The following is a 24,396-nucleotide window of genomic DNA, read 5'->3' as shown; positions in this document are numbered from 1 at the left end:
ATTTCAGATCCTAAGCTTAAATTATGTGCTGTAGTTGAGCTAAATAGAAATGAGTTGACCAAGGAAAGTAGAAAATCAGGCCATTCAAGACGCCATTCAGCTGTAAGAAACGATGTTTCAGCGAGTGATAATTCACTACCATCCTCAGGAAACTCTATTCCTCAATTATTTGAATCCTTCTCATTCATTAAACCAGTCTCCTCTTACCATTCATTTGAAAGAGAGGCAAATGATTGTCTGTCAGAACTCCAGTCTCATGATTCAGCGGCAAACCTTCCTGAAGACCTGCTCCAGCCCCAATTGCCCAGCCACTGTACATATAAGGATACAAACCAGTTTCCAAAGACCCAGTCAGTAAATAGTGCTGTTCATGAGTTGTCAAAATTAACATCAAACCCATTAGAAAGTGCGCCACTCATTTGCTCGCCACATCTTAAAATTCTTGTCTCCAGTCGTCCATTATTGGCATTATCCAGTGATGATCAAATCAGTGTGGAAGAATATCCTGACATTGATACCAGTCAACGAAGCAAGGATACCGAAGAATATAAGTTTGATGTACAGTCATCACATCAATCTCCACTCCTTGTAGAAGAGCAAGATGTTGATAATCTGGCAAAGCGTCAGAATGCATTATGGTCTTTGAACAAGAATATACACAAAGAATGTTTGGAAGAAGTTACAACTAATTGTAGGAGGAAGGACTCACTGAATGCCAGTGTATTTACTTCTGAGGATGTGAAGGTAATCAGTTCAAATGAAATCTTAAAACAGACTCCATTAGATGAAGGAGCTAATGTTGTAAATAGTGACAGTGATTGGAAGGCTTTATACCAAGTTATGAAACTGTTAAGCATTCCAAAGCGAACTGTAACTACACAGGTGGACTTAGTGGCAAATGTTTTGCAAGGCTCAGAAAATGTAACAGTAGAAAATGAAACAGAAAATAGGTATATTGATTTGGTGAGTGTTCTAGAAAGGGTAATGTTACATTTACCAAAATGTGAAAATCCTATATAAGGCTGTATGGACAGAAAGTATACATGATATGTTTCATTGTGGCATTTTTAGTTGTTTATGTTTGCTTGTTTACAATTTATATGCTTAAAATTTGTAATATAATATAACCCAACATTAGAAATGTCTTTATATTTAAAGTTCCAGCCTCACTTTTCTGTGCCCCTTCCCTCGGAGAGAAGAATGCTATGATAATAAAACAGTTTGTATATTTGAGAAATAACTTGATCTTTTAATCAAGACAGTGAGAAGTAGTTACAGTTCATTTATTTTTCAATCTCCTATTCCCGAAATGAAATCCTGGGCAAGATTCTGATCACCACCATTATCAACATCATCAAACTAATAATGCACATAAGAACTGTTACATTATTGCTATAATGATGAACAAGTAATCTTACGATGTTCTTTTCATGTTCTGTGCAGTACTTGAGGCGGTATTTTCCAGGCAGCTTCATTAATAAATATCTGTGACAGGCATGAGCAGCTGATGGTCTTGAAAATTAATTATGAGCTATTACTGATGATTGCCCAGATTTGCTCTTGCCATCTAATGCCTATATCCTTTGTTTTACCATGCTGTTCCAGACTTCTCTCCCTTACATTGTGTGTCAGTATCATCATATTGTTGCCAACTGGTTTGTTTGTTTCTTGTTTTATTTTAGGATATTTTATGTAAATATGAACCATTATTAAAATCTTAAAAATTTCTTTTTCCCAAACTTGTTGCTTAGTAGTTCTGTAGTCTCCTCTCCTTGCCTCATGAAGTGTTTATAAATTTAGTTTATGTTACTTTTCTGTGTCCATATTAATGATGTAACTAACTTCATGGAACTGAACCCTTCTTGAGAAGCCACCAATTGTACAGTTACTCAAGAACTTCCCAGCAATTAATTGAACCCGTAAGTTCATTCCCGTATTCACAAAATCAATTTGGTCCACACCACTCCACCCTATCTCTCTAAGATCCATTTTAATATTATCCACTCACCGACATCTTGGTCTACCTAGTGGTCTCTTTCCTTCTGGCTTTCCCACCAATATCTTATATGCATCACATTTCGTTGCTGTTCATGCTACATGCTCTGCCCATCTCATTGTCCTTGACTTTATCATTTTAATTATACTTGGTGAAGAGTACTAGTTGTGAAGCTCCTCATTATGTAGTTTTCGCCAACCTCTTGACACTTTAGCTCTCTTCGGTCCAGATATTCTCAAACTTCTGTTCGCAAACACCCTCAGTGTATGTACAGGTGGGGCGCAGAAACTTCCTTTTTTTTTTTTTTTTTTGAAGGCAAATAAAAGAAAAATTATTGCTGATAGAGAAAATTATGTTTAGCTAATGAAAGAACATACTTTAAAAAAATATCTTGAAGGTGGTGGCCACCGTTCTCTATGCACTGATGCAACCGTTTTCTGAAGTTTCCTTCTGCACTTTCCAAAATGTGCACCGGAATTTGGGCTACTTCCTGCAGAAAACATTCTTCAGCCGGAGCAGGTTTGTGGGGCGATGTTTAAAAACCTCTGCCTTGAGGTATCCCCATAAAGAAAAATCACAGGGCGTTAGATCAGGTGAGTGCACTGCCCACGGGATGTCACCTAGAAGCGAGATGAGCCGTCCGGGGAAATATGCCCTCAAAACTGTCATCGAAGCTCTGGCTGTGTGGGCCGTGGCACCATCCTGTTGGAACCAGACATTTTCTAGATGTATTTCTTCAAGAGCTGGTTCGAAAAAGTTTTTAATCACGTCCACATACCGCATATTCTGCTTGTTTACATATCCGGATAGTTGAAAATGTGCCCCATCACTAAAGAAAACAAGTGCGTCAGGTGGTAAAGTTTCCAATAACATTCCGCACGCCGTTATTCGGTTCTGGAAATCACGTCGTTACAATTTTTGCACAACCATCTTATAGGGATGGAAATGAAGATGTTCGTGAAGAATTTGGCGCATTGAACGATTGGATATGTCTAAGGTGACTGCATGTTTGCGAGCGGAGCGTCTTGGAGATCTCAAAATCGACTGTCGAACTTCCTCCACATTTTCTGGCGTCGTAACGGTCCATTGTCGTCCTGATGATTTTTTTCACCACACTCCCGGTTGTCCTAAAGTTCTCTACCCACAAAACAATCGATTTCCAGTAGGAAACCGGACCTCTGGGATAAATTCCGAAGTGAGTACGGAACGCACGCTGCACCGTCGCGTAGGAATGGTTGTTCGAAAAATAGGCTTCGACAGCAAACGCATGCTGCTCACTCGTCCACCTCATGTTTCCTACTGAGGGGTATTAGACAGGAACTTCCGCAAGTGCTGCGTTCGCCGAGCCTATCCCCACTTTTCTGCGACCTCCCCTCCCTTCACAATGCGTCTTCACAAAAAGGAAGTTTCTGCGCCCCACCCTGTATTTCCCTTAATGACAGAGACAAAGTTTCACGCCCATACAGAACCACAGGTAAAGTTGTAGTTGTGTATATTCTAGTTCTATGTGTTTAGACATCTGATGAGAATAAAAAAGATTGTCTTCTCTTAATTTCCTTCTGAATCAAGTTTTGATTCGTTACTGCTGGTCTAAAATATTTGAACTGTGCCGCGTTCTCAAAGGATTTGTTAGCCATCTTTATGTCATGATTTTGCCCTGCAGTGTGGCACTTTAGTACTGTGGGTCATCATCCTGCCGGCTGCTGCCAATTCATTCCGCTGTCCACGATTTCCCTGGGTCCGAATTTTCCTGAAGACTTTTCTCTTGCGCCGTGCCACTGCTGCACGGCGGGACACCTTCCTGCAGGCGGTGGCCAACTTCCTCTGGGATCCACAGTCTCCTCCAGGCAGTTCCTTTGACTTCGCGTCGCCCTGCAGCTAGTTTCAGGCCCCTATGCCGCTTTTTCCTTTGACCGATTTCATTACCTCCTGATGTGCCGACTAGGATTCCGTGTCTTCCGGATTTCGCTCCCATCTTTTCTCGAATAGTTTTCGTCATGGCTGTCGCGCGATCAATTGTCTCCTCGCATTTCAGATGTGCCTCCATCGTCTCTTTTCGGCATGCCCTAAGGGAGTGAATTACGACCTCTTCGTTGGGAGTCTTCTGCCGCTCCGCTACGGCCTCCATTCTTCATGGAATTGGTTCCTGGCTGTCCAGACACACCTCCGTCGTTACTTTTCCCGACATCATCTCTTCGACCATCCTTCATGTCCGCCATCTCATTTCCACTTGGCTAGATTTGATTTCTTCTCTCATTTCCTTTAGATTTATTCCCGTCTTGGCTTGGTTGGTTTTTACGTCTTCGTTTAGTTCCTTTAAATTTGCGTCCGCCTTTTCTTGGTTACCCATCTTATTGGCGTTCATTTCGGCCAACACTGCCTCTGTTGCCTAGTGGTCAGAGGTCCGTTATTGATTCCCGGCGTTACCGGATTTTCTGAGAAGTAATGGGTCTGGGACGGGGTCCACTCAGCCTCGTGACGTTAGTTGAGGAGCTATTTCAAGGAAATAGCGGTTCCGGTCTAGAAAACCAAACCTATCGGCCGTGGGGATTCGTTACACTGACCACGCGACACCCTCTATCCACCAAAGTTGGCATTAACTTCGCCAATAAGCGGCAGTCGCTCGGTCAGTATAGTTCGCTTGCGGACTAACACCACGGAGTTTGTTTTGGGCTTTCAGGAATTCCATATTTTCAGTTTTTGTATAATTGAACTGTAAAACAGGTCTTCGTTCCAATAATCGATCATTCCGCTCCAATCCGTACCACTTTAAACACCAGTTGACACAGGTCACAGTGACTAAGACGCGGGTTTGGATTGGTGAATCGGTTTATTGGATTTCACTAGTCGTAACAATAATTAGTTCTTTCACTTTCAAGATTACTATAAAGTCTCCTTTGTCTGTTAACACTTCATAGCTGAATCCTCACAACTCCTTTCCGTGACCGCTTCGTATCCTTAACTCGCGGTTTACCGCCAAACATTTTGTCTTGGCGTCAAGCCCCTTGAGATCCACGACCAGAGATTTTTCTCCCAACTGAACCCTTGCGGTATTAGTCCTTATATAACATCCACCGCCCACAAAAGCAAGACCGTAACTTTCAAACAGTAATAAAAATTAGACTCAGACGAGTTCAGTTTGCATTTGACCTTATAAGAGTAGTCAGTCTTCAGTTGGCTTCGAAGCAGTAGTTGTGATTGTGAATAATTGTAATTGTAAGAGTAAAAGTGAGCGTTCAATAAACATGTAGTAGCCAAATCTGGGACCTACGTGAATTTTCTTGTCGTGTTACTTAGGCAACACGCGACAATATTTTATCTAAAACTTAAGATTTCACTGATGTCAGCATCATTCCAGGCACGGTTAGGAGATTTATAAAAAGCTGCAAGAACACCTTCACTATTACCAATAGGTATGCAGACTACTGAAGCAAGAGGTGATAGGTATACATGGTTTTGGGGAAGCCCTTTCTAACTAAAACGGCAGTTCCACCTTTTCTGTCCGGATAGCTGTCCGTTCGATAAAAGTGGTAATTTTGAATAAAGAACCTCATTAGGTTTCAGATGTGTCTCTGAAAAGAGGGCCACATCTACGTGTATGTCTTAGGGGGCCCATACCCGTACGAGTCCAACTTGGCACGGGTTCCAGTGAGTCATACTCGTCCGTTTGTGGTGAAATTAATCCGAGCCCGGATCCGCTCGACCCAGACTCGTACGTGTATGGACCGCCTTACACCTGTTTACTGAGCTCATAGCGCTGCCTCCCAGTGCCATTCACATTAAATGCTATGACTTTGAGAGGTCTGCGAAATCTAGTGGCCATTTTGCTTCATAAGATTTAGGACAGTTTTGGTAATGACCACTATTTTGTCCTCTGACACAGCACCCTTGAACTCTGTCATAAATTGCTGTACTGCAGTTACTAATCTCAACATATTGTCGGGAGACGAACTATTTACCTTTGGAGCCCGAAGTGACTGACCTGTTGGTTGCTGATTTTACTGGAGTAAGTGAGCAGGGGCCTGCGGTTCCACTGTGGCAAGAGGTGCGACTAGCACCTGACGTGCCGGAGGCTGCCGCTGTTCCTTTTGTCTTGTCTTTAAGCGCCGTCGCGAAGGACACGCGTGGAGTGGTGAGTTTTGTAGAGAACAGTCTTCCCGTTGTAGTCTTGGGTGTTCTCTGGGGCTTTCTTCTGAACATCTCCTTCTTAGAGAGCCTGCAGCGCCAGTATTTGAAGGGGTGAGCTTTCTCTGCTTGAAGCTGTAGCGTTGAGTGAGCCCATTCTGAGCTTTGTGCGCCTCTACCAAGATTGCAGTGTGGTAGAGGCTGGTCAGTCGGAAAATGTCTTCGGATTTCGCCGTCCTATGCAAGGTGATAAGGAACATAGGAAGGTTAAAATTACTCATTCCCTCTGGAGGTGTCCAACGTGTGCCTGTTATTTGTTTGACGCTAATGACGTGAAACCCCAGACTCACCGGGCCGTCAGAAATGTCCTCAGCTGGAGTGTTGTGGAGAAGGTTACGAAGTACAGCTTTAATGGGATTTCTGACTTCGGGAAGAAGTTAAAATAGGATAATTTTTTATCGCTGAAAAATCCGCCATTTCTTTCGTGACAATTCTGATCCCGCTTCTGGTGTTATGAAACTCAAAATTGCTCCTAGCAATGTCTTTGATATGCCCCTGCAACTGTATCAGGTTTGTTGTAGAAGTTAGCATAATGGGAGACAGCCTACCTGACTTGTTGGACGACGGCTGCTGCAGTCTCTGCCGGGCTTGTCTGTTGTCTCATCCACGAGGGTACGCTCGACCCCCATCTCTGATGCACTCAGGGGGCAAAGAAATTCCTTGTCGACAGCTCGCCCTGAGATCGTATCCTAGGATCCTTCAGTCCATGTGTCGGCATGATTGTTGTATTCGATCTTTTGGCTGATTCTTTCGGGGAGGGGGGATTCACTCACGTCTCCTCTGTACGTACGTGGTCAGCATGGCTGTAAAGAGCGCCTTGACATCGAGGTGTTTACAAAACACGGTCCTCTCGGCTCCGGCTATCAATTCCTTCCGAGGCCAGCCTTTTCGTTTACTGGAGCCGGGATGTGGATAAGATGCCCTACTTTACAGTAGGGCAGTTTGGAGTAGCTCTATTTCTTCGTTTGTCCCGCTATTAAGTCGTTATGGTTCATCTCACAGGACGTTAAGATTTCACTCCACCGTATTTTACACACAGTCGGCCCCGTCATCTCGCGTTCTTGATGATACTCCGGGAGCAGTTCGCTCGGAGACCGGACGGCCCAACCACTGCTGCACTAACCGCACCGCTCTTGCAGCTGGTTGAAATTTTCAGTTCGTATTTATTCTGAGTTCCTAACATACCGTGTAACTTCTGCCGAATAAAGTCCCTAAATCCTAAATTACTTTATGTCTACAAGCGTATACGTTAACTACATTATGGTTTCTAGCTGAAGCACATTTTCCAGCCCATCTCGGTTACAAAACAAACACAAATTCCACTAAATGCCTTCAATCTTGTCCAGTGGCGTGCGATACTATTTTTGGTAAGGGAAGCAGTGGTATCTAATAAACGAACTGATAGCAATCAACTCACCAAAATTTACATCACTTATTGAATCCATAAGGTCGTTTTGTGTTTTGTTCGATAAACCTGTAAATACTGTACGGTTCTCAAGGTGAACGTTGAATTTATGATCATATTACCTCAACAAGTGAACTAATTCCACATAATTACCTCGGTCGATAGAATCCACGCTTTCGTCATGACCACGGAGACCAAGTTGCCACTTTCCTAAATGGCAGATGATATCAATCAAGCGTTTCATTATTTCTCTTTTTTCTTTCACATTTTCATTCTGCTGTAGTATCGCCAGGCGCTTTCGATTGTGAAGTTGACAGTCAGTTCGAGATTTCCCGAACATAATAAGTTGCATTGCTGAAATAATGCGAGTCTGAGAGTTCTCATGTCGTTTCAGTGCTATATGAAGTTTCTTGATATCACCAAACCCAGTCTTGTTCCATGCATTTTTTCATTGAGAAACAATAGGCATGGCCAACAAAACAATTTTCCTATATTACGGCAACCGGATAGCCACTCTTGTTTTAGAATACTGTTCCAAATTAAATTTTCTCGCACATAATTTGGTTTGTGCTTTAAGTCCTGGCGACTCTCATGTCGGTCGTCCCCTTTCCATAATTATTTTCTTTTCAGGAAAGTCCCTGCTATTAAACCCCCGTTTTAAAAGGCTTTCGATTGCACAGTCGCAGTCGCGTTGTCTGCCAGCATTCATTTAACTGTTGCCTGTCCGTGTAGTCTATTCACGCCCTTGCCCCTCGTACCACAATATCAGACTTGCTTCCCTTAAACGCGGATTGCTTCTCTCTGATGCGTCAAAATACGATCACAAATACAGTATTACGCCATATAAATATGCACTTACAATATTTTAGTGAAACTTAATGTTACCTATAACACCCAACAAGACTGAATCACACATAAACAGTTAGTTTTCACATAACCATCGATAGAACACATTCCTTTGCTGGTCTAGCCAGCAAACCGAAATTTGCTTCCGTTGGCCTCTTCGGATGGGATTAATTCGTACGGAGATTAACGAAAGAAACTTGGTCGGTCCCACCAAGCGGGGAAAGGGAGAAGGAGGCGGCGGCATGTGGCCTTGAGCAGGAACACGCTCTAAATGACAATATTCAAATCCTTATTATTCAAATTGAATTATTTATATATGAATACTTTTCTTTTCGTTTCTTAAATACGGAAGCAATGCTTCCCTTGCTTCCATGCACGGCACACCACTGATCTTGTCCAACAAATGAGTGGGCACTGAATCACGCTAAAGAACACTGACTCAAAATTTGTTAATCTCCAACCTCAGTGCCTACTAACCAATCCACGATACAAACTCAGTAGTAAATGGCCTTCCAATAATGACCTCCCCCAGTATATTTTCGCGTGTTGTGTAGCGTATTTATGCCCTTGTTCCCTGTGACACTCCTATGCGTGTACTTGTGTTTTATCACAATGTCAAACATAACTTGACATCGTTTTCTTTTATGATTTTTTCTTTTATTTATTCATTAAGTTGTTTAAATTGCTATATTTATAAATAAAAGAACAAAAGAGCATAAGAAAAAAACGATGACCAGAATAGTTATGTTTGACATTGTGATAAAACACAAGTACACACCCACAGGAGCGTCACAGGGAACAAGGGCATAAATACGCTACATAGCAGACGACAAAATAGTGGAGGAGGTCGTTATTGGAAGGCCATTTACTTGGAAGCCAAAGCCATTGGAAGTCCACTTCTGTGGACGTGGGTTCGAATCCCACTTCTGACACCAGCTGTCGCGGAACTGTGTTCCCGTTCTAGCCGTTGCGCAGGGATGGGCGTACTGTAACAAGTCACAATATTTATATATTAGACATTAATGAAATTTAAATCCAAATAATTGTAAATAACTTTTTATATAAACACTAATAAGTATGTATTACGAACTTTGTAATAGTAGTCCCATAACATGTTGATCCTTATGCCTTCTGAAGATGGTCAGCTGACTGAAACATGTAAGGGCAATAAATATCTGCAAATTGTTTCACACTGGACGATGTTAACAAATATTCTATAATTTTGCATAATGAGGAGTTTCGTAACTTGTGCTCTTCCCCCAAGTATAATTAGAATTACCAAGTCAAGGAGGATGAGATGGGCAGGGCATGAAGCTTGCATGGAGAGAAAGGGAATGCATGTAGAATTTTGGTGAGAAAGCCAGAATGAAAGATGCCTCTAGGAAGACCTATGGGTAGATGGGGAGGATAATATTAAGATTAATATTTTTTTTTTGTTTAGTCAGCAATCAGAATATACATAATAAATGATACAAGCTCCGTCCTAAGTGCAAACAATATATATTTATATGTCTTTGATCTTGTTCTTTCTACACTACATGTTTCGGCCTCTATCGGCCATCATCAGGTGTATACTCTTAACGTTGCTGCCACACTGAACCCAGTCTAAAACTTAACATTTAAAAACACAATGTCACGTTCTTCGTATTATCAACATCTACATCGTTGATATGTGTCTGGTATGTAGATTATGTTGCACACGNATCAACTTCATCCAATTCAGGAATCATTATTTCATCGCCACTATCATCATCAGAACAAATCTCGTTCACAACATTTTCCAGCTGGTCTGTAGGAACACGAAGACACTTCCCGCAAGAAGCCATGGTGAAACTGAATGAATGTGAAATATTTTCTGACCTTTTCCTTCTCAGAGGGTTCTGACAGTAATATAGACCCCCACAAAGTTTACAAGGGTTCTTCACAAACATGCACAAAAACTATCATATATATGTCTTTGGTTGATGAGTGCCAAGAGAGCAAAGAAGGGAAGAGACTGTCAAAGCGTTAAAACATGCCAACGCCAGGGAACGGCTGGCATCGTCTGGGCGTTAAAACACGCCCACGCCAGTCAAAGAGTTAAGTACTAAGCTATTTTGCTGTATAAGTTGATTAAACATCTGTTTGAATTCTTCTAGAAATTTGCTTAGCGTTGTGTCTTGGCTGTTGTCTTTCTTACCTCTGGTTACATCTGTATAAGACCTGTTTACTCTCGGAGGCAGGATTGGTAGTGTGTTGGGCAGGGGGGCAATAGGTTGAGGGTCTGGTGCTGTAGTGTAATTATCATTTGGAATTTGCATTTTTTGGGTTGCATTTCTATTTTTAGTTAAGTTGTGGTAGTATTCACAGCCCTTGTAATTTGCGGGATGCGATCCTCCACAAAGGCACATTTTGCCGGGGTGTCTTTACTCTTTTTGCAAGTTGCTGAATTGTGATGTCCACCAAATTTGACATACAGGTAAGGCCTATTGCAATAGGTCTTAGAATGACCGTACAACTGGCATCTTGTGCACTGGATTATGTGCTTGGATTTATTAGGCAGTTCGATTTCAATGATTTTGTTTTGGAGATTTCTTATTTTATAGCCTTCCTTGTTGTTGTTTGCTAGAAAGACAGAATGAGTTGTTATGAACTGGAGTGATGTGGCTCAGGATAAGGACCGGAAAAGGACTCTTGTGAACAGCATAATGAACCATCAGGTTTCATAAAATATTAGGACATTCTTGAGTAGCTGCGGAACTGGCAGTTTCTCCAGAAGGGCTCAACTCCTTGGAGTTGGTTGCGTTGCAAATCTACAATCCTTGGTTGCTTATGGGAACACAGATTACTAAATGCCAGGGATAAAATAACTAGATTATACAGATTTCTGACCTGAAAACGGAAACAGTTCCAGTTTCCAAAACGTTGTGTGTTGTGCTTAAAATACAGGACGATGAACACCGTCCAAAAATCCAGTAATTCTGAATATAAACGTATAAAATACCAAGTTTCTTTGTGGTGTGGGAGTGTTTCCTGCAATACGGCTGCATGTAGATGCGCATTCTGGGAGTTTGTGGATGACTAACATCATGATGGATCCATTTTAATAATCCGTGTCTGCAATCGTCCGTGACCTCCGTGACGATCCGCAATGTCCGTAATCGCGACGAAATGGCGTTGCGGTTAGTGCTGTTTTGTGTGTTCCGATATCTGTATTAAGAGAGTTACGGTATTTTGTTAGCATAATAGCCTGTGTCAAGTTACTGTGTTGTTGAACTAGAAATATTTTGGCAGTGTTATGAAACAAAATGGCTTTCATCAAGTAGGAAGAATGTATTTTTGTATAAATTGCCCTCGACTGAGTGTTACACTGTCCAGTCCTTGCTGTTTCTCAACAAAAGATTGAGTCGTGTGCTAGTTCTCTAATGACTGCATAGTGTGTGCTTCAGGGTGTGCGTACATTTTGCCGGTGATGGTGTGTTCCAGAGAAAATATTGAAAATTAAAAAGGTAAGATGTGTTTTTTTATGGGTCCTATGTTTTAGATTCAGCTACAAAATTTTGTTATTGCCTGAAAAGTTTGATCCAAGATATTGACATGGTTAAAAACATTTGAAAGATGTCCATATGGTAAGCCTTTAATCATTAAGTAAAAATGGGGTGCTGCAAACCAACATTCTCTAATATTCCTTGGGCAGTAAAATTGTGTTATTTTACTAATAATTGAAATTAATTTCTAATTGTACATAAGTCAGGCAAGTACCAATAAAAATCCACTCTCATGAACTTCTAATGAAAATTGAAGTCTTTTACGAATTCATATCATGTGACATTAAATCTGTTAACTGGATGATTCCTGACTGTGTTCATTTATTTCATTTATTCACCTTCTATAAATCCTGTCAAGGGTACTCTCATGAGGATGTGGAGATCATACTAATTACAGTCACAACTAAGGATTACAGTTGTCATCCAGTAGCATACACATTTGTATAAAATACTGATAAACATATACAATATAATAAGTAAGTTAATTTTAGTAATAAAAGTAATGGCAAACCTTATACAATTTGTACAGTTTTATACAAGTCTATTAATTAAAAATTCAATAGTTAAAACAGAATGTCATTAATGAGTTTTGCATGACATACATTAATTATATAATAAATTGAAATAAAGACTAGTATACAGTAATATAAAGATTGTGTATATCTAAAATAAGCATCTAAAAACCAGAACACAGATTGACAATCTTGTCTTCTTTTAAATTGTAAAGCAAGACAACTACTCGCATCTTAAAAAGATTTATAACTGAAATGTTCCTGTAAAGAATAAAAAGAATGTAAATATAAAAATTGTTTTAATTGTACCTCAAAACTCTTAGTGTCACTCGATATATCCTTAATATGTTGTGGTAGATTAATATAGACCTTCGTTCCTAAACGGTAAACTCCCTTTTGGTATTTACTCAAATTTACAAGAAGTTTATGGAGATTATTTTGCTGTCTGGTATTTATTCTATGAATCTCTGAATTTACTATGAATTTGTTTCTGTTTTTTATCACAAAGAGCATAAGAGATAGTATATACTGAGATGCCAGAGGTAAGATTTCTAATTCTCTAAATAAGTTCCTGCACGAATCCTTCCTTCTGCATCCCAACATAATTCTAATTATATTCTCTTATAAATTGTTTGCATTATTATTGTAAGGATAATTGTTGTATTTGCAGTGTCATTGAAGGGAAAACTGTTAGAAATTTCACCTTGAACCCCTTTGTTCCCATTCTGACCACCTTTCTCGAAACTAAAGTACAGCTGACACCAACTTCATCAAACACAAAATCTTGTCTCACACGCTGTTAAACAAATTAAAATACATGTAACCCAAAAAGTATGTTGTGGAAAAGATATAGATCATTCCTTCAGATCCACAGTTTTGAGAGAAAATTTTCATTATCATCACTAATTCTAGCAAAATTTTTCTCTCTTGTTGGGTCTCCATAGACAGGGTCACTTGAAATTTCATGTTCCTGTGTCCATTAATTGGACAGATACAGTTTTCATCAAAATTCCTTTCACTCATATTGACCAAAACAAATAACTCCAGATGTAATTAAGGCAGAGCTCATTCCTGTTCTAATTTAAGCTCTTAAGTGGGGCTTATTATGTCTTGTGACATATTAGCATTTTGATTTTGACCTATGACCTTAGTTTATGGCAAGACTTATAGCCAGATATATGTAAGTTTTTCTGCAATACTTAGTGATAATTTGACTTTTAGAGGGATTAGATGGGGAAGCATCAAGTTCTCTGAGTAAGGAATGTGCCAAGCCCAAATATAAGGCAGCCTCTATCTTTCCAATGAGAAAATCAAAGAAAAATTTAGTCTTAACTCTAGGTTTGGGGCATGTGGTAGCATAGCTGGATGGCGTACTATGCTTCAAGCTGGAAGGTCGTGGGTTTGAGTCCCAGTGAGGTTGAATTTTTTCAATTTATCTAATCCTTCCAGCCACACTATGGTCCTGAGGTCGACTCAGCCTCTAACAGAAATAAGTACCGGGAATCTTCCTGGGGCTAAAGGGCGGCCAGCATATAAGGCTGACAGCCTTACTGCCATCTGTAAGCCGATTGTCTAGAGAAAATGTGGGAGCCTCCTCACAACGCTGTGGGCCGTCACAGCCTGTTACAAGGATAGCTTTACGTTACCTTTTTACCTATTTAACTCTACATGTTTTCACACATGTTATTAGAATTAACAATTAGAACCCCTCATAATGTTCTTCATTTTTGTTCTTTAGGACCCAAGAATAAGGCAAGCCTACTTTTCTGAGAGACACAATTTTAATAACAAGGCCCTTTTTATGGCTAATATAGTATATCAGTAAAAAGGTTTGTGGTTTCATCCTCACATGCCCATACAGGCCTCTAAAATAGCAAAGCCATTGATGATGTTAGTCTTCAGAACGTCTACAAATTGCCCCACACTGGGTTATTGTTGAGCAGCAGTACAAGAAAATAGCTTCATATGTGTTCTCAGAGGGATCCTGATTCAGGTTTCAAGTCTCAAGGTTGTCAAAACCTGTTTCTTTCACTGTCCTCACATATTGGGCAGCAGCAGTGTCACTAGGTCACATAATTTGTGAAGGAGGGAGTCAAGGAAAGACAAATTTATCATCTTTGAGGAGGACCCAGCTGCTTACCCCCATGCTTGCTTTGGCCCAATGATCTCTATGAGGGCTGTCAACACTAAGTGTCTTCACTAGGTGCCAAAACATGGCTGAACTCACAGGGGGTAGACTTCTTTGACACAAGCATACAAAAAATTTTCCCTGATATGATAAGTGCCTCAATTCTGGCACTGGCTACAAACAGAAGTAGTTTAATTGTGTACATATTTTTTGTATATAGTTAATTTTTTTCTCATTGCTTGTTTTGTTAACAGCTCACTGGAGGTTACTTTCCAAAGAGCCCTTAGATTTAGTAGTGCTTTGCAGTTGACCAAATCCTTCCAGTCACATTATGGCCCTGGGGTCAATTCAGCCTCAAACAGAAATGAGTACCGGGAATCTTACTGGGGGTAAAGGGCAGCCAGTGTGTAAGGCTGACAGTCTTGCTGCCATCTGTGACATGATTGTCTAGAGATTGTGGAAGCCTGGACATCTCACAACCCTATGGGCCTCCACTGCCTGTTACAGGGTTAGTTTCATTTCTCCCCTCCCCTGTTGTAGGCCGTTTGCTCTTGGTATAACTGATTTATTGTCAGATGCTGTTTGCACTGATGAAGGGTTAAGCCTTGAAGAATCACTGACATCAGAAGCGATAAATTCCCCAATTTGTTCACTGGGTACATGGAAAACAAGAATGGTCATGACAGAACAGACCTTGATTGTATCCTTGAAAATGTTAACAATAAATAAAGAAAACATCAAAAGTCGTCTTTCAGAGTTTAAATTATCCTCACAATGTGGTTATTCCAGGAAATGGGTACCCTCAAGCATTAACTGAAGTAAAATAATGCATTAAACTGTTAGAACATCAAGAGGAGAAAAATGTTGCAAAATGACTCATCCCTGCCAGCATTAATGATTGAGATTCTATGTAGTCAGTGTGATGATGAAAATTCAGTTTATTATCAAACATGACATCAAGATCTCTTACACAATAAGTACATATGATTGAAACATTGCCAACAAAGTTATTAAAATGGATGCAGCTGCACGAGTCAAAGAAATTATATTGGGTTTAAGGATGTCAATTTTTAATTGTGCATAAATTACTAATAGAAGTATTGAACCAAAATGTCCCAACAATAATGAAGCCATTACATCATGAATAAAAACACATACGTTACACAACAGATATACCATGCTGGATCCTTAGAAAACCTGTAAAATTGTAATTCCATATGCCTGTGAGTTGAATTGCACCCATAGGCAAAGCATATCTCAAAAGTCATGCAGCTAATTACAATTCAGTCATGTACATAATACAGGGCTACTATAAATGATTCATTCGTTTTTAAAACGCTATATTTTCCAAAGTAATACACGTACAAAATGATTGATATATAAAAAGAACTGTAAACTCACCAAGTTTTCTTCACACTCTACAAATGTTCTGTGTGTGCCCCTTGGGTCACATGACACACATCCAGGGGGTAGTCAAGCTCATTCCACACATTTTGTAGCATCCTGTCAATGGTCATCACTGCAACATTGATGCATTCCCTCAGCTCTACTAGTGTTCTTGGCAGTGGGGGTACGTAAACACTATCCTTAACTCTTTGACTGGCGCGGGCGTGTTTTAACGCCCGGACGATGCCAGCCGTTCCCTGGCGTTGGCGTGTTTTAACGCTTTGACAATCTCTTCCCTTCTTTGCTCTCTTGGCACTCATCAACCAAAGACATATATATGATAGTTTTTGTGCATGTTTGTAAAGAACCCTTGTAAACTTTGTGGGGGTCTATATTACTGTCAGAACCCTCTGAGAAGGAAAAGGTCAGAAAATATTTCACATTCATTCAGTTTCACCATGGCTTCTTGCAGCAAGTGTCTTCGTGTTCCTACAGACCAGCTGGAAAATGTTGTGAACGAGATTTGTTCTGATGATGATAGTGGCGATGAAATAATGATTCCTGAATTGGATGAAGTTGATAGTAACAATAATACAGTGATAGACAATGATCCACAAGACAGTAATCATGAACATTTACGTACCACGTGTACAGTGCCTGACACGCCCATCTCATGAACGTACGGAGACATTGTACCCCCAATATTTCCATTTGCTAATAGTTTCGGGATCAAAATTGATATAACACATAAAATGCATCCCTTTTCATGGATTAAAATTTTTTCTGGATGACGACTTGGTAAATCACATCACAACTGAAACCAATCGCTATGCTCACCAGCACTTCAACACACATGAGTTAGCTCCTCACTCTCGAAAACACAATTACAATTATGTCACATCAGATGAAATCTGGACATACTTAGGAATTGTGTTCATGACAGGAATCGACAAACGCCCTGAAATTGAAGAATATTTGTCCACTAGGCCCCTATTTCACACCCATGGTATGGACAAAACATGTCTTTGCGGTTGAATAGTTTCATTCTATTCAAAAAGAACACAACAAACGAAAAATACAAGAAGAGAAATTACAGATTCAAAGATTTTATATTGGACTGTGTAGAAAAATGACTGAACCAAACAAACAGTGTGGAGAGGGAGAAAAGTCAAGGAATGAAGTGGATGACGAATCTATTGGGTCAGACTAGAGTGCAGTCACGCCTCCGCCCTCGACCTTGAAAAGACCACCAGTGAAAGAGCCAGCAAATCGTCTAGAGGGTGGCTTGAAAATTCACAAAATGGTCCATGTTCCTAACAGTAACAATAAGAAGAATGGTGCCCTGAGAAAGTGTCGCGTGAGTGCTAAGCACAAGGTTAGAAAAGAAACAAGTATCATGTGTGCAGGCTGTGGTGTGGCTCTCTGCAAACTTTCATGTTTTAATGTTTATCGCACGAAGAAAAACTAATAAAGAGGTATGGAAAGGCATTTATTGCATAAAATATTGTATTTTAATTAGTTCCTGATAATTTCGTTTTTAAAAACCAACTTTTGTTGAAGTTATTTAGGAAAAAGTAACTACATGCATTTTAGCGACATAAGGTTTAAAGGGCCTGCCAGGACAGGGGTGGGATTTAAATACCCTTCGTGCCAGTCAAAGAGTTAATGTACCCCCAAAGGAAGAAGTCACAAGGCGTTAGATCAGGTGATCTGGGGGACCAAGGGAACAGAGCTACGTCATCCTCACCAACACGCCCAATCCAGCGATGCCGAAGTTCATTGTTTAGGTAGCGACGAACATTGATGTTCCAATGAGGGGGTGCCCCATCTTGTTGGAAGACAAAATCCCAGGAATCGGCAGCCAGTTGTGGAAACAACCACAACTGAATGCGCGTTGCACTGCTATAACAGACGAACATCTCGCATATTCCAACAAACAAAAACTCTTTTCTTGCTTTGTCACCATTTTGTAAAGGCACCGAACTTGTGCTGGGAACTGGTGCCCACAATACAAACTTGTTGAGTTTACGGTTCTTTTTATATATCAATCATATTTGTACGTATATTACTTTAGAAAATATAACATTTTAAAAACGAATGAATCATATATAGTAGCCCTGTATAACACTGTTTAAAATCCAGATGTAGCTTCTTGCTTATAACAGAATAGAAACTCAAGTTTCATAATGATATCAAATCAAAATCCAAACTTGCCTTACAACAGCACTTTCAAATTAGTGAAACATTCATTCTCATTGGTTCATGTCAAATATATAAGCTCTCATTGGTTGAAATGAGCTACTAGCAACATCTTTCATGCATAATTGGAATGATCTATGTTCATAGATCATGTAAGTCTTGCAAACAGACTTTGGATATCACTAGTGCATGTTTCCCCTTCCCTATCTTAGTTGCATTCCCTTGCTCCTTTCTCATACCATCTAAACTTCCATTCCAACAAACTACACTGGGGTAACCAAAAAACATAGTTGAACATATGTCATACTCTTTTTATACAAATCAGAAAACACATAACTTAAGATGTATGTTGTAAGAAATACTTGTGTAACACATGAAAATAAAATATTTCAATAAGCAATCTTGGGTCTGCTCCCCCCCACCACCCCCCTTCATGGTTCAGTATCAATCCTTCACACATGGAATGTGCCCAAACTTCGAGATTCATCTGAGCCGTGTGTCTAGTGCCACATATCGTCATATATGTTGTCCAAATATTTGAGTACACATTTGACAGAAATTATGCTGGTAATCAATGGTAACTGTTATAGCAATTGGCTGGGTAATCTTGTGCACCCAGAAGTATATCAAAAGGATGACTTCCCAAACATTAGTCCTCCTGTATAGAGCCATGTTCCCACACACTAACAAATGCTGTAATTACCTTCCTCCATTTGTTCATGATGCCTCCAATGAGATCTTTTATTCATATTCATATACTAGCTGTACCCGGCCACACGTTGCTGTGCCAGATCGAGTGAATTGCTTCCGCTCCGCGAGTACGACAACCTAAGTTTGATCTTCTGCGAGGCATTATTTGGATGAACTAAAGCCGATTGCACTGAAGAAGAAGAAAGAAAGTTATAACAAAAACATATAAAATTGCAAAACATTAAAAAAGGAAAGAACGCGAACTGGAAAACAAAGAAACAAAGAAAAATAAAAAATACTAACGAAATATTTCAATTCAAACGCAGATCAATTGACACAGCTCACCCCCACCGCCAATTGCACTGAAAAATAAGGAGAACAGTTAAGAAAACGAAATGAAAAACAATGAAAAATAAACCATACTCACGAAATGAACGACGTATAACACGTTACAGTATATTAATATTGAGTACAATTAATATTTTAACAACCAACCAACCTGTCACACATGATTCTAACATCATAAAGTCTTAAAATACATTTTTAGTGACTGACATATTCTTGATGTCTTTTAAATTGTTGCATTATTTACGTGTACTTTGATGATAAGAATATGTCGTGTGTTACCTATGTAACGTTGTTGTGGTCACGTGTCTCCTATTCAGTGCGACAAATAACTTCCACGTACGTCTTGGATTCAGCGAATAAGTTATTGATCACTCACTTTTACACCAGCGAGTACAATTATTATCACGTCCAGTATCACCAAAAAACTCTTCGGAGCTGGACTGTTATAACCTGGTTTCAGACACAATAGAGGACACTTTCGCTCATGTTCTGTGCTCATTGCCGCAGTTATTCCTAGGCAACGATCTGTTGGTATTCGATGGATGACAGAACACCTTGTAGAAGTGTTTGGCTTCATCCGTTGTTACGCAGCGGAACCTCTTATCTTCTCATTTCCGGGGAAACGCGTTTGTTGTTTCGGCAATTCCTATGCAACAGCCCACTGTTATTGTGTTTCCATGGAAGTATACTTTCCGGTTTCATCCGTTGTTATGCAACGGAACCTCTTATCCTGTGTGTTCTAGCGTTACTATGGAAACAACTGCTGGATTCGGAACATGTGACATGTTTTTACCTGTTTTTACCTGTCACAGGTGTGACATCTATATAATAGGTACATAAAAAACGCGCGTATTCGAATGCAATGTTGTGTCAAAATTTCAAAGCAATCGGTGAAGAATTTTCGGAGATTTTCGATCAGGGACAAATGAACATTTACATTTTTATTTATATAGATGAATATACCACAAACTTCATGCCCTTCTCACAAACTTGGCACACATACCCCTCACCAAATGCACTACACCAATGTTGTTTTTACCCATAACAGAATTTAAATACATCTTTCAGACGTTTATTGTCATATCATTGAAATTATTTTCTTAGTAGCGTAGAAGAAAAATACAGAAATTGGAGATGCATACACATCAACCACAAAAGAGGGAATGAGCATCACATTGGAATGTGTGCACATAGGATAAAAATTCTGAAATCCTCACTTCTCAAAATTTATTTGAATTGCTTTTGATCCAGAGATTGCCTAGTGTTCATAGAAACTTATAGAAGCAGTGAATTTGAAAGTTGAAAGAAATGGTAAATTTTGTCCAAGTGCTCAGTTAATTAAGCCCTATGGTATGAAGACATATGGAGGAGTGGAATTCGTGGCCTTGGCACTAGATTGAGGTGAGTAGTCAGCTTCATGCTCTGGCTACTGTACCCCTGGGTAAATTGTCAACAGTATCTATTGGATAGGAGGCTGGGTAGTCCCTACAGCCAGTCTTGATGCTATGGAGAAGAGAAGAATTTTGCCTCTGCTGGGAATGACTCCTTGACCTCGCAATCCGTAAGCCCATCACTATTGACTGACCTATCCAGAGTCCTGAAGTGGAAAATCTACATATGATAAATTGACCTCCAGTCAGGTCTCATTTGCCCTTTGATTGTAAGTCCACATGACTTCCAAAATTGTTTATAAGACATAAATGGAATTCTGTTGTACCACCTTTTATGATTTTATGTTATTTTATATACAAATGCTGTACTATTCTGAAAATGTATTTAACTTATTTTCATTTGACAGAATGAAAATGGAAGATTTGGATGAAGTTGCACGTGAGATAGAGCAGCTGGAGAACTTGCAGGATGATCTGTACCTAGATGATGTTGGAGCTGAGAAACCTGATCGAACAACGAGTTTTGGTCGGGGGAAGAAATATATTGATTTAGTTGCTATGGGTAATGGGAGAAATGTAATGTCACGTGGCCATGGCAGGTCCAAAAACAGGCAAAAGCGAGGTGGGATGAGTCAAGGTATGGTTGGTAAGGTACAGTCTGACAGTGCTGATATCATTGATATTGATGTGGATGACCTGAACGTGATTGACAACTGGGATCTTGATGATGAAAATGACGAGTCAGGTGCTTTTGAAGACTTTATGCTGGAGGATGGTAGTGGAAGCAAATCCGCGTATAGGAGCCGAGGTGTCCAAGGGCTTGTTGGTTTCAGCAAAAGGGGTCAATTTAGAAGAGGAGCAAAAGCTCCAGGCACTCAGAGACAGTTCAAAGCAGGAAAATCAGTGCTTCCTGTTGATTCAGATTTTAGAGAATGCCCATTGGTGGAGGATATGTTTGACATTGAGAGCAAGTCACATCACCAGCAATCAAGAGGGAGCCTCAGTCATTCTTGTTGGACCAGAGATCCTCATGATAGTGGACATGCTCATCACAATCCTCGTGATGAGAGGAGTAGGAGAAATGACAGTTTGGGACGGGAGGATCACAGAAGTCCAAGCTTTGTACCTCACAGGAAAGACCCAAGACTTGCTAGCAGGCAGCTATCTGATCCTTCAGATGCTCGATTTGGCCCAGCATGGAATGACCCAAGACTTGCGCCCAAGCAGCCTGATGTGTCTTGTTCAGAAGTCTCGGACAGTATACCTGCTCCTGCACGGAAGGACCCACGGCTTGTGCCCCAGCAGGTCTTGGCACAGCATAAGGAAGAATCGGATACCTCTTATGAACCCACGAATGAAGACCAACTCTTGGTACAACAAGGAGAGAAAGTATCCTTGAGGAGTGATCCACGATTAACTATTGGAAAGCAACAGGTAGACATTATGAGACGGAAAGGGTTACAGAATCGATTTGGACCAACAAGAAAAGATCCAAGGCTTGCAGCCCAACTTTCAGGGTTACAAAGAAGAGAAGGGGAAAATAAAAATTCTGATAAAACATCGTTTGAGAAAGCTAGTGTTGTTTCTGCTTCACAGAATCCAATCTCGGCTTTGGCTCCACCTGGTGTAGATGAATCAAATGAAGGCCTTGATCTTAAAACTAGTGGTGAGGTACAAACCAATCGAAGAGGGCCCAGAAGCCCTTCCCCTCCACCCCCACCATCTTCATCTGGGGATCATCCATCACCAGGGAACAGAAAACGAGATCGTAGTCCTGGCCGAAGGTCTCATCATGAAAGAAGCCTTTCACCTTTGCATAGTCGCCTCGAAAGAAGTCAGTCACCACGTCGACGTAACAGCCGCCGTGACCGTGGAGGTAGCATTTCACCTCGCAGGAGAGATCGTAGTTTGGAGTGGAGACTTGACAGAAGAAGTGAGTCAAGAGATAGACATGAGCGCAGCAGTCGGCGTGATTGGAGTCCATCTCCACGTAACAGACGTGAAAGGTCGAGGTTGTCAAGAGAATGGAGCATATCCCCGCGAAGAGACCGCAGCTTGTCACCGAGACGTAGGAGAAGTTCATCTGACAGGTATGAAAGTACATTTCGCATATTTTTGTTTTGATGTCTTCATTTTCCCTATTTATATTGTAACAGATTTGATCAACACATTGCCAGGCAATATCTCTGTAAACACAGCCCAGTGCGTAACATTAGAGGAAGCTGTATTTTCCGTAGATTTGACCAACGTGCCAGTAGGCTGGCTAGATAGCAATCACGTGATATATGTTTACTGTAGGTCCATGTCAGTTCTGCAGCTATATAAGTAAGTGACAGAATTCATTCAGGACAGTCATGAGTTCAAGTTATGAATAGTAGTAGCAGCAGAAGCATGCGAACAAGTCAGTTCTCGGTAGATGGCCACGGGAAATTTGTAGTTGAAGAGGAATTAGAAGTCGGCCTGTGAAGACTTTTAACATATTATTAGAAGACTTTATTTATGTGTAATATTTGGAGTATGTAATTCAGTGGGAATGTTGTAGTTCCTGTATTATAAATCCTTGGAGACTAGTGCAGATAAACTTATGAGATTAGTGTAGAGTGATTGTAAATTGTGTAAAGCAACAGTAGTGTAATAAGTAATTGTAGTTACGTCCTGTAGGTTATTAATAAATCGAATTACTGATCCGAACCCAGCATCTTAATCACTATGACACGTGGAAATATACAAGGTGAACAAAAAGTTTTCCCCAAACATTTTGGAATGTTTCCAAACACTGAAACAGTAAGAAAAGTCTGTATGAACATGTATCTAAAATGTTCACATGTCAAAGCTATGTCCCTTATAAATTTTAGAACATTGAGTGCAGCAGCATGTCTAGCATACCATTTGCTTTTTTCTGATTGTTTACAAATTTACTGTCTTTTTCTTGTTCAGAGGCAATCATGAGTTAGTGCGTGTGTTTTATTTTTAGCAGAGGCAGCAGCCAGTCAGTGTTTTGCATTCTTTTAGTGGATCGGCGTGTTGTCAGATTGTGTTGTTCAGGTGACAATGACAAATAATTACACAGATTAAAAATTGGCAGACATGCATTTCATGATCGGTTTGGCAGATGGCAGTACAAGAGAAGCACATCACCTTTATGAAGAACCTTCTCGGGCTTCAGGATCCCAGAAAGGAGTATGTTCAGCAGGATTCATCAGTGTCTCGTCCCAGAGACAGTGGAGCATTTGTATTGAACCACAATGGGCTGAGGGAGGCCTCAATCAGTGTGTACTCCCTGATTTAGAGCAAAGGGTGTTGCATCATTTATAAGAGAAACCTTGGGCTAGTACAAGTAGGATCGCAGCCACATAATGTCATGTGAGCAGCCACTGTATCCTTCAAGACCTTACTGCTGCTGACTATTCAGCCAGTGGCTTCTGTAAAACTGTGCAACCAATCCACCTTCTCTTTCCAGCATTTTGTTCACCAGTGAAGGATGATTTACACAAGACACTATTACCAACTGCTATAATATTCATGTGGGCAGATGGAAGCCCCACGCTATTCTGCAATGAAGACATCAGCATTCGTTTTTGAGTAGTGTGTCTGCAGCTATCATGGAGGATCTGCTAATAGGACCGTTTTTTTTTTTTTTGCCAAGTAGACTCACGGGAGTGGCATGTTGTAATTATTATTTTGGTAAAGTTGTACCAGAGCTCAAGAAAGAGGTACCTCTACAAGTACAAAATCACATGTGGTCCATGCATAATGAGGCTTCAGCACATATCCTTGTTCATG

General features: G+C 40.4%; 2 protein-coding genes and 1 long non-coding RNA gene across 8 annotated transcripts in view; 2 read left to right on the top strand and 1 right to left on the bottom strand.

Moving 5' to 3' along the window:
• Positions 1-1,237, top strand: part of LOC111871375 — a 37,777-nt gene extending 36,540 nt beyond the window's left edge. For 5 of the 6 annotated variants that reach the window (XM_023864447.2, XM_023864448.2, XM_023864449.2 and 2 more), the window contains one exon: positions 8-1,237. In XM_023864447.2, the coding sequence (XP_023720215.1) occupies positions 8-1,020 (1,013 nt within the window). In that variant the 3' untranslated portion in view covers positions 1,021-1,237. The remainder of the gene's footprint in view (positions 1-7) is intronic. The other variant, XR_004513767.1, reaches the window with a different exon arrangement.
• Positions 1,238-8,771: 7,534 nt separating this feature from the next.
• On the bottom strand, positions 8,772-11,440 carry LOC111871385. The gene is made up of 3 exons (XR_002844012.2): positions 11,304-11,440; positions 9,523-9,581; positions 8,772-9,418 (listed from the first exon to the last, which is right to left on the bottom strand). It is a non-coding gene; the product is annotated as an uncharacterized LOC111871385 (long non-coding RNA).
• A 135-nt stretch (positions 11,441-11,575) lies between these two features.
• The window catches only part of LOC111871383 (zinc finger matrin-type protein CG9776), a 46,254-nt gene continuing 33,433 nt past the window's right edge, over positions 11,576-24,396 (top strand). The window contains exons 1-2 of the mRNA XM_023864461.2: positions 11,576-11,920; positions 21,021-22,703. Of these exons, the coding sequence (XP_023720229.1) occupies positions 21,022-22,703 (1,682 nt within the window). The 5' untranslated portion in view covers positions 11,576-11,920; position 21,021. The remainder of the gene's footprint in view (positions 11,921-21,020; positions 22,704-24,396) is intronic.

Source organism: Cryptotermes secundus, unplaced genomic scaffold (genome assembly GCF_002891405.2).
Source record: "Cryptotermes secundus unplaced genomic scaffold, Csec_1.0 scaffold194, whole genome shotgun sequence".
Taxonomy (NCBI): Eukaryota; Metazoa; Arthropoda; class Insecta; order Blattodea; family Kalotermitidae; genus Cryptotermes; species Cryptotermes secundus.
The sequence above is the reverse complement of the archived record's forward strand: the minus strand, read 5'-3'. Positions and strand labels throughout refer to the sequence as shown.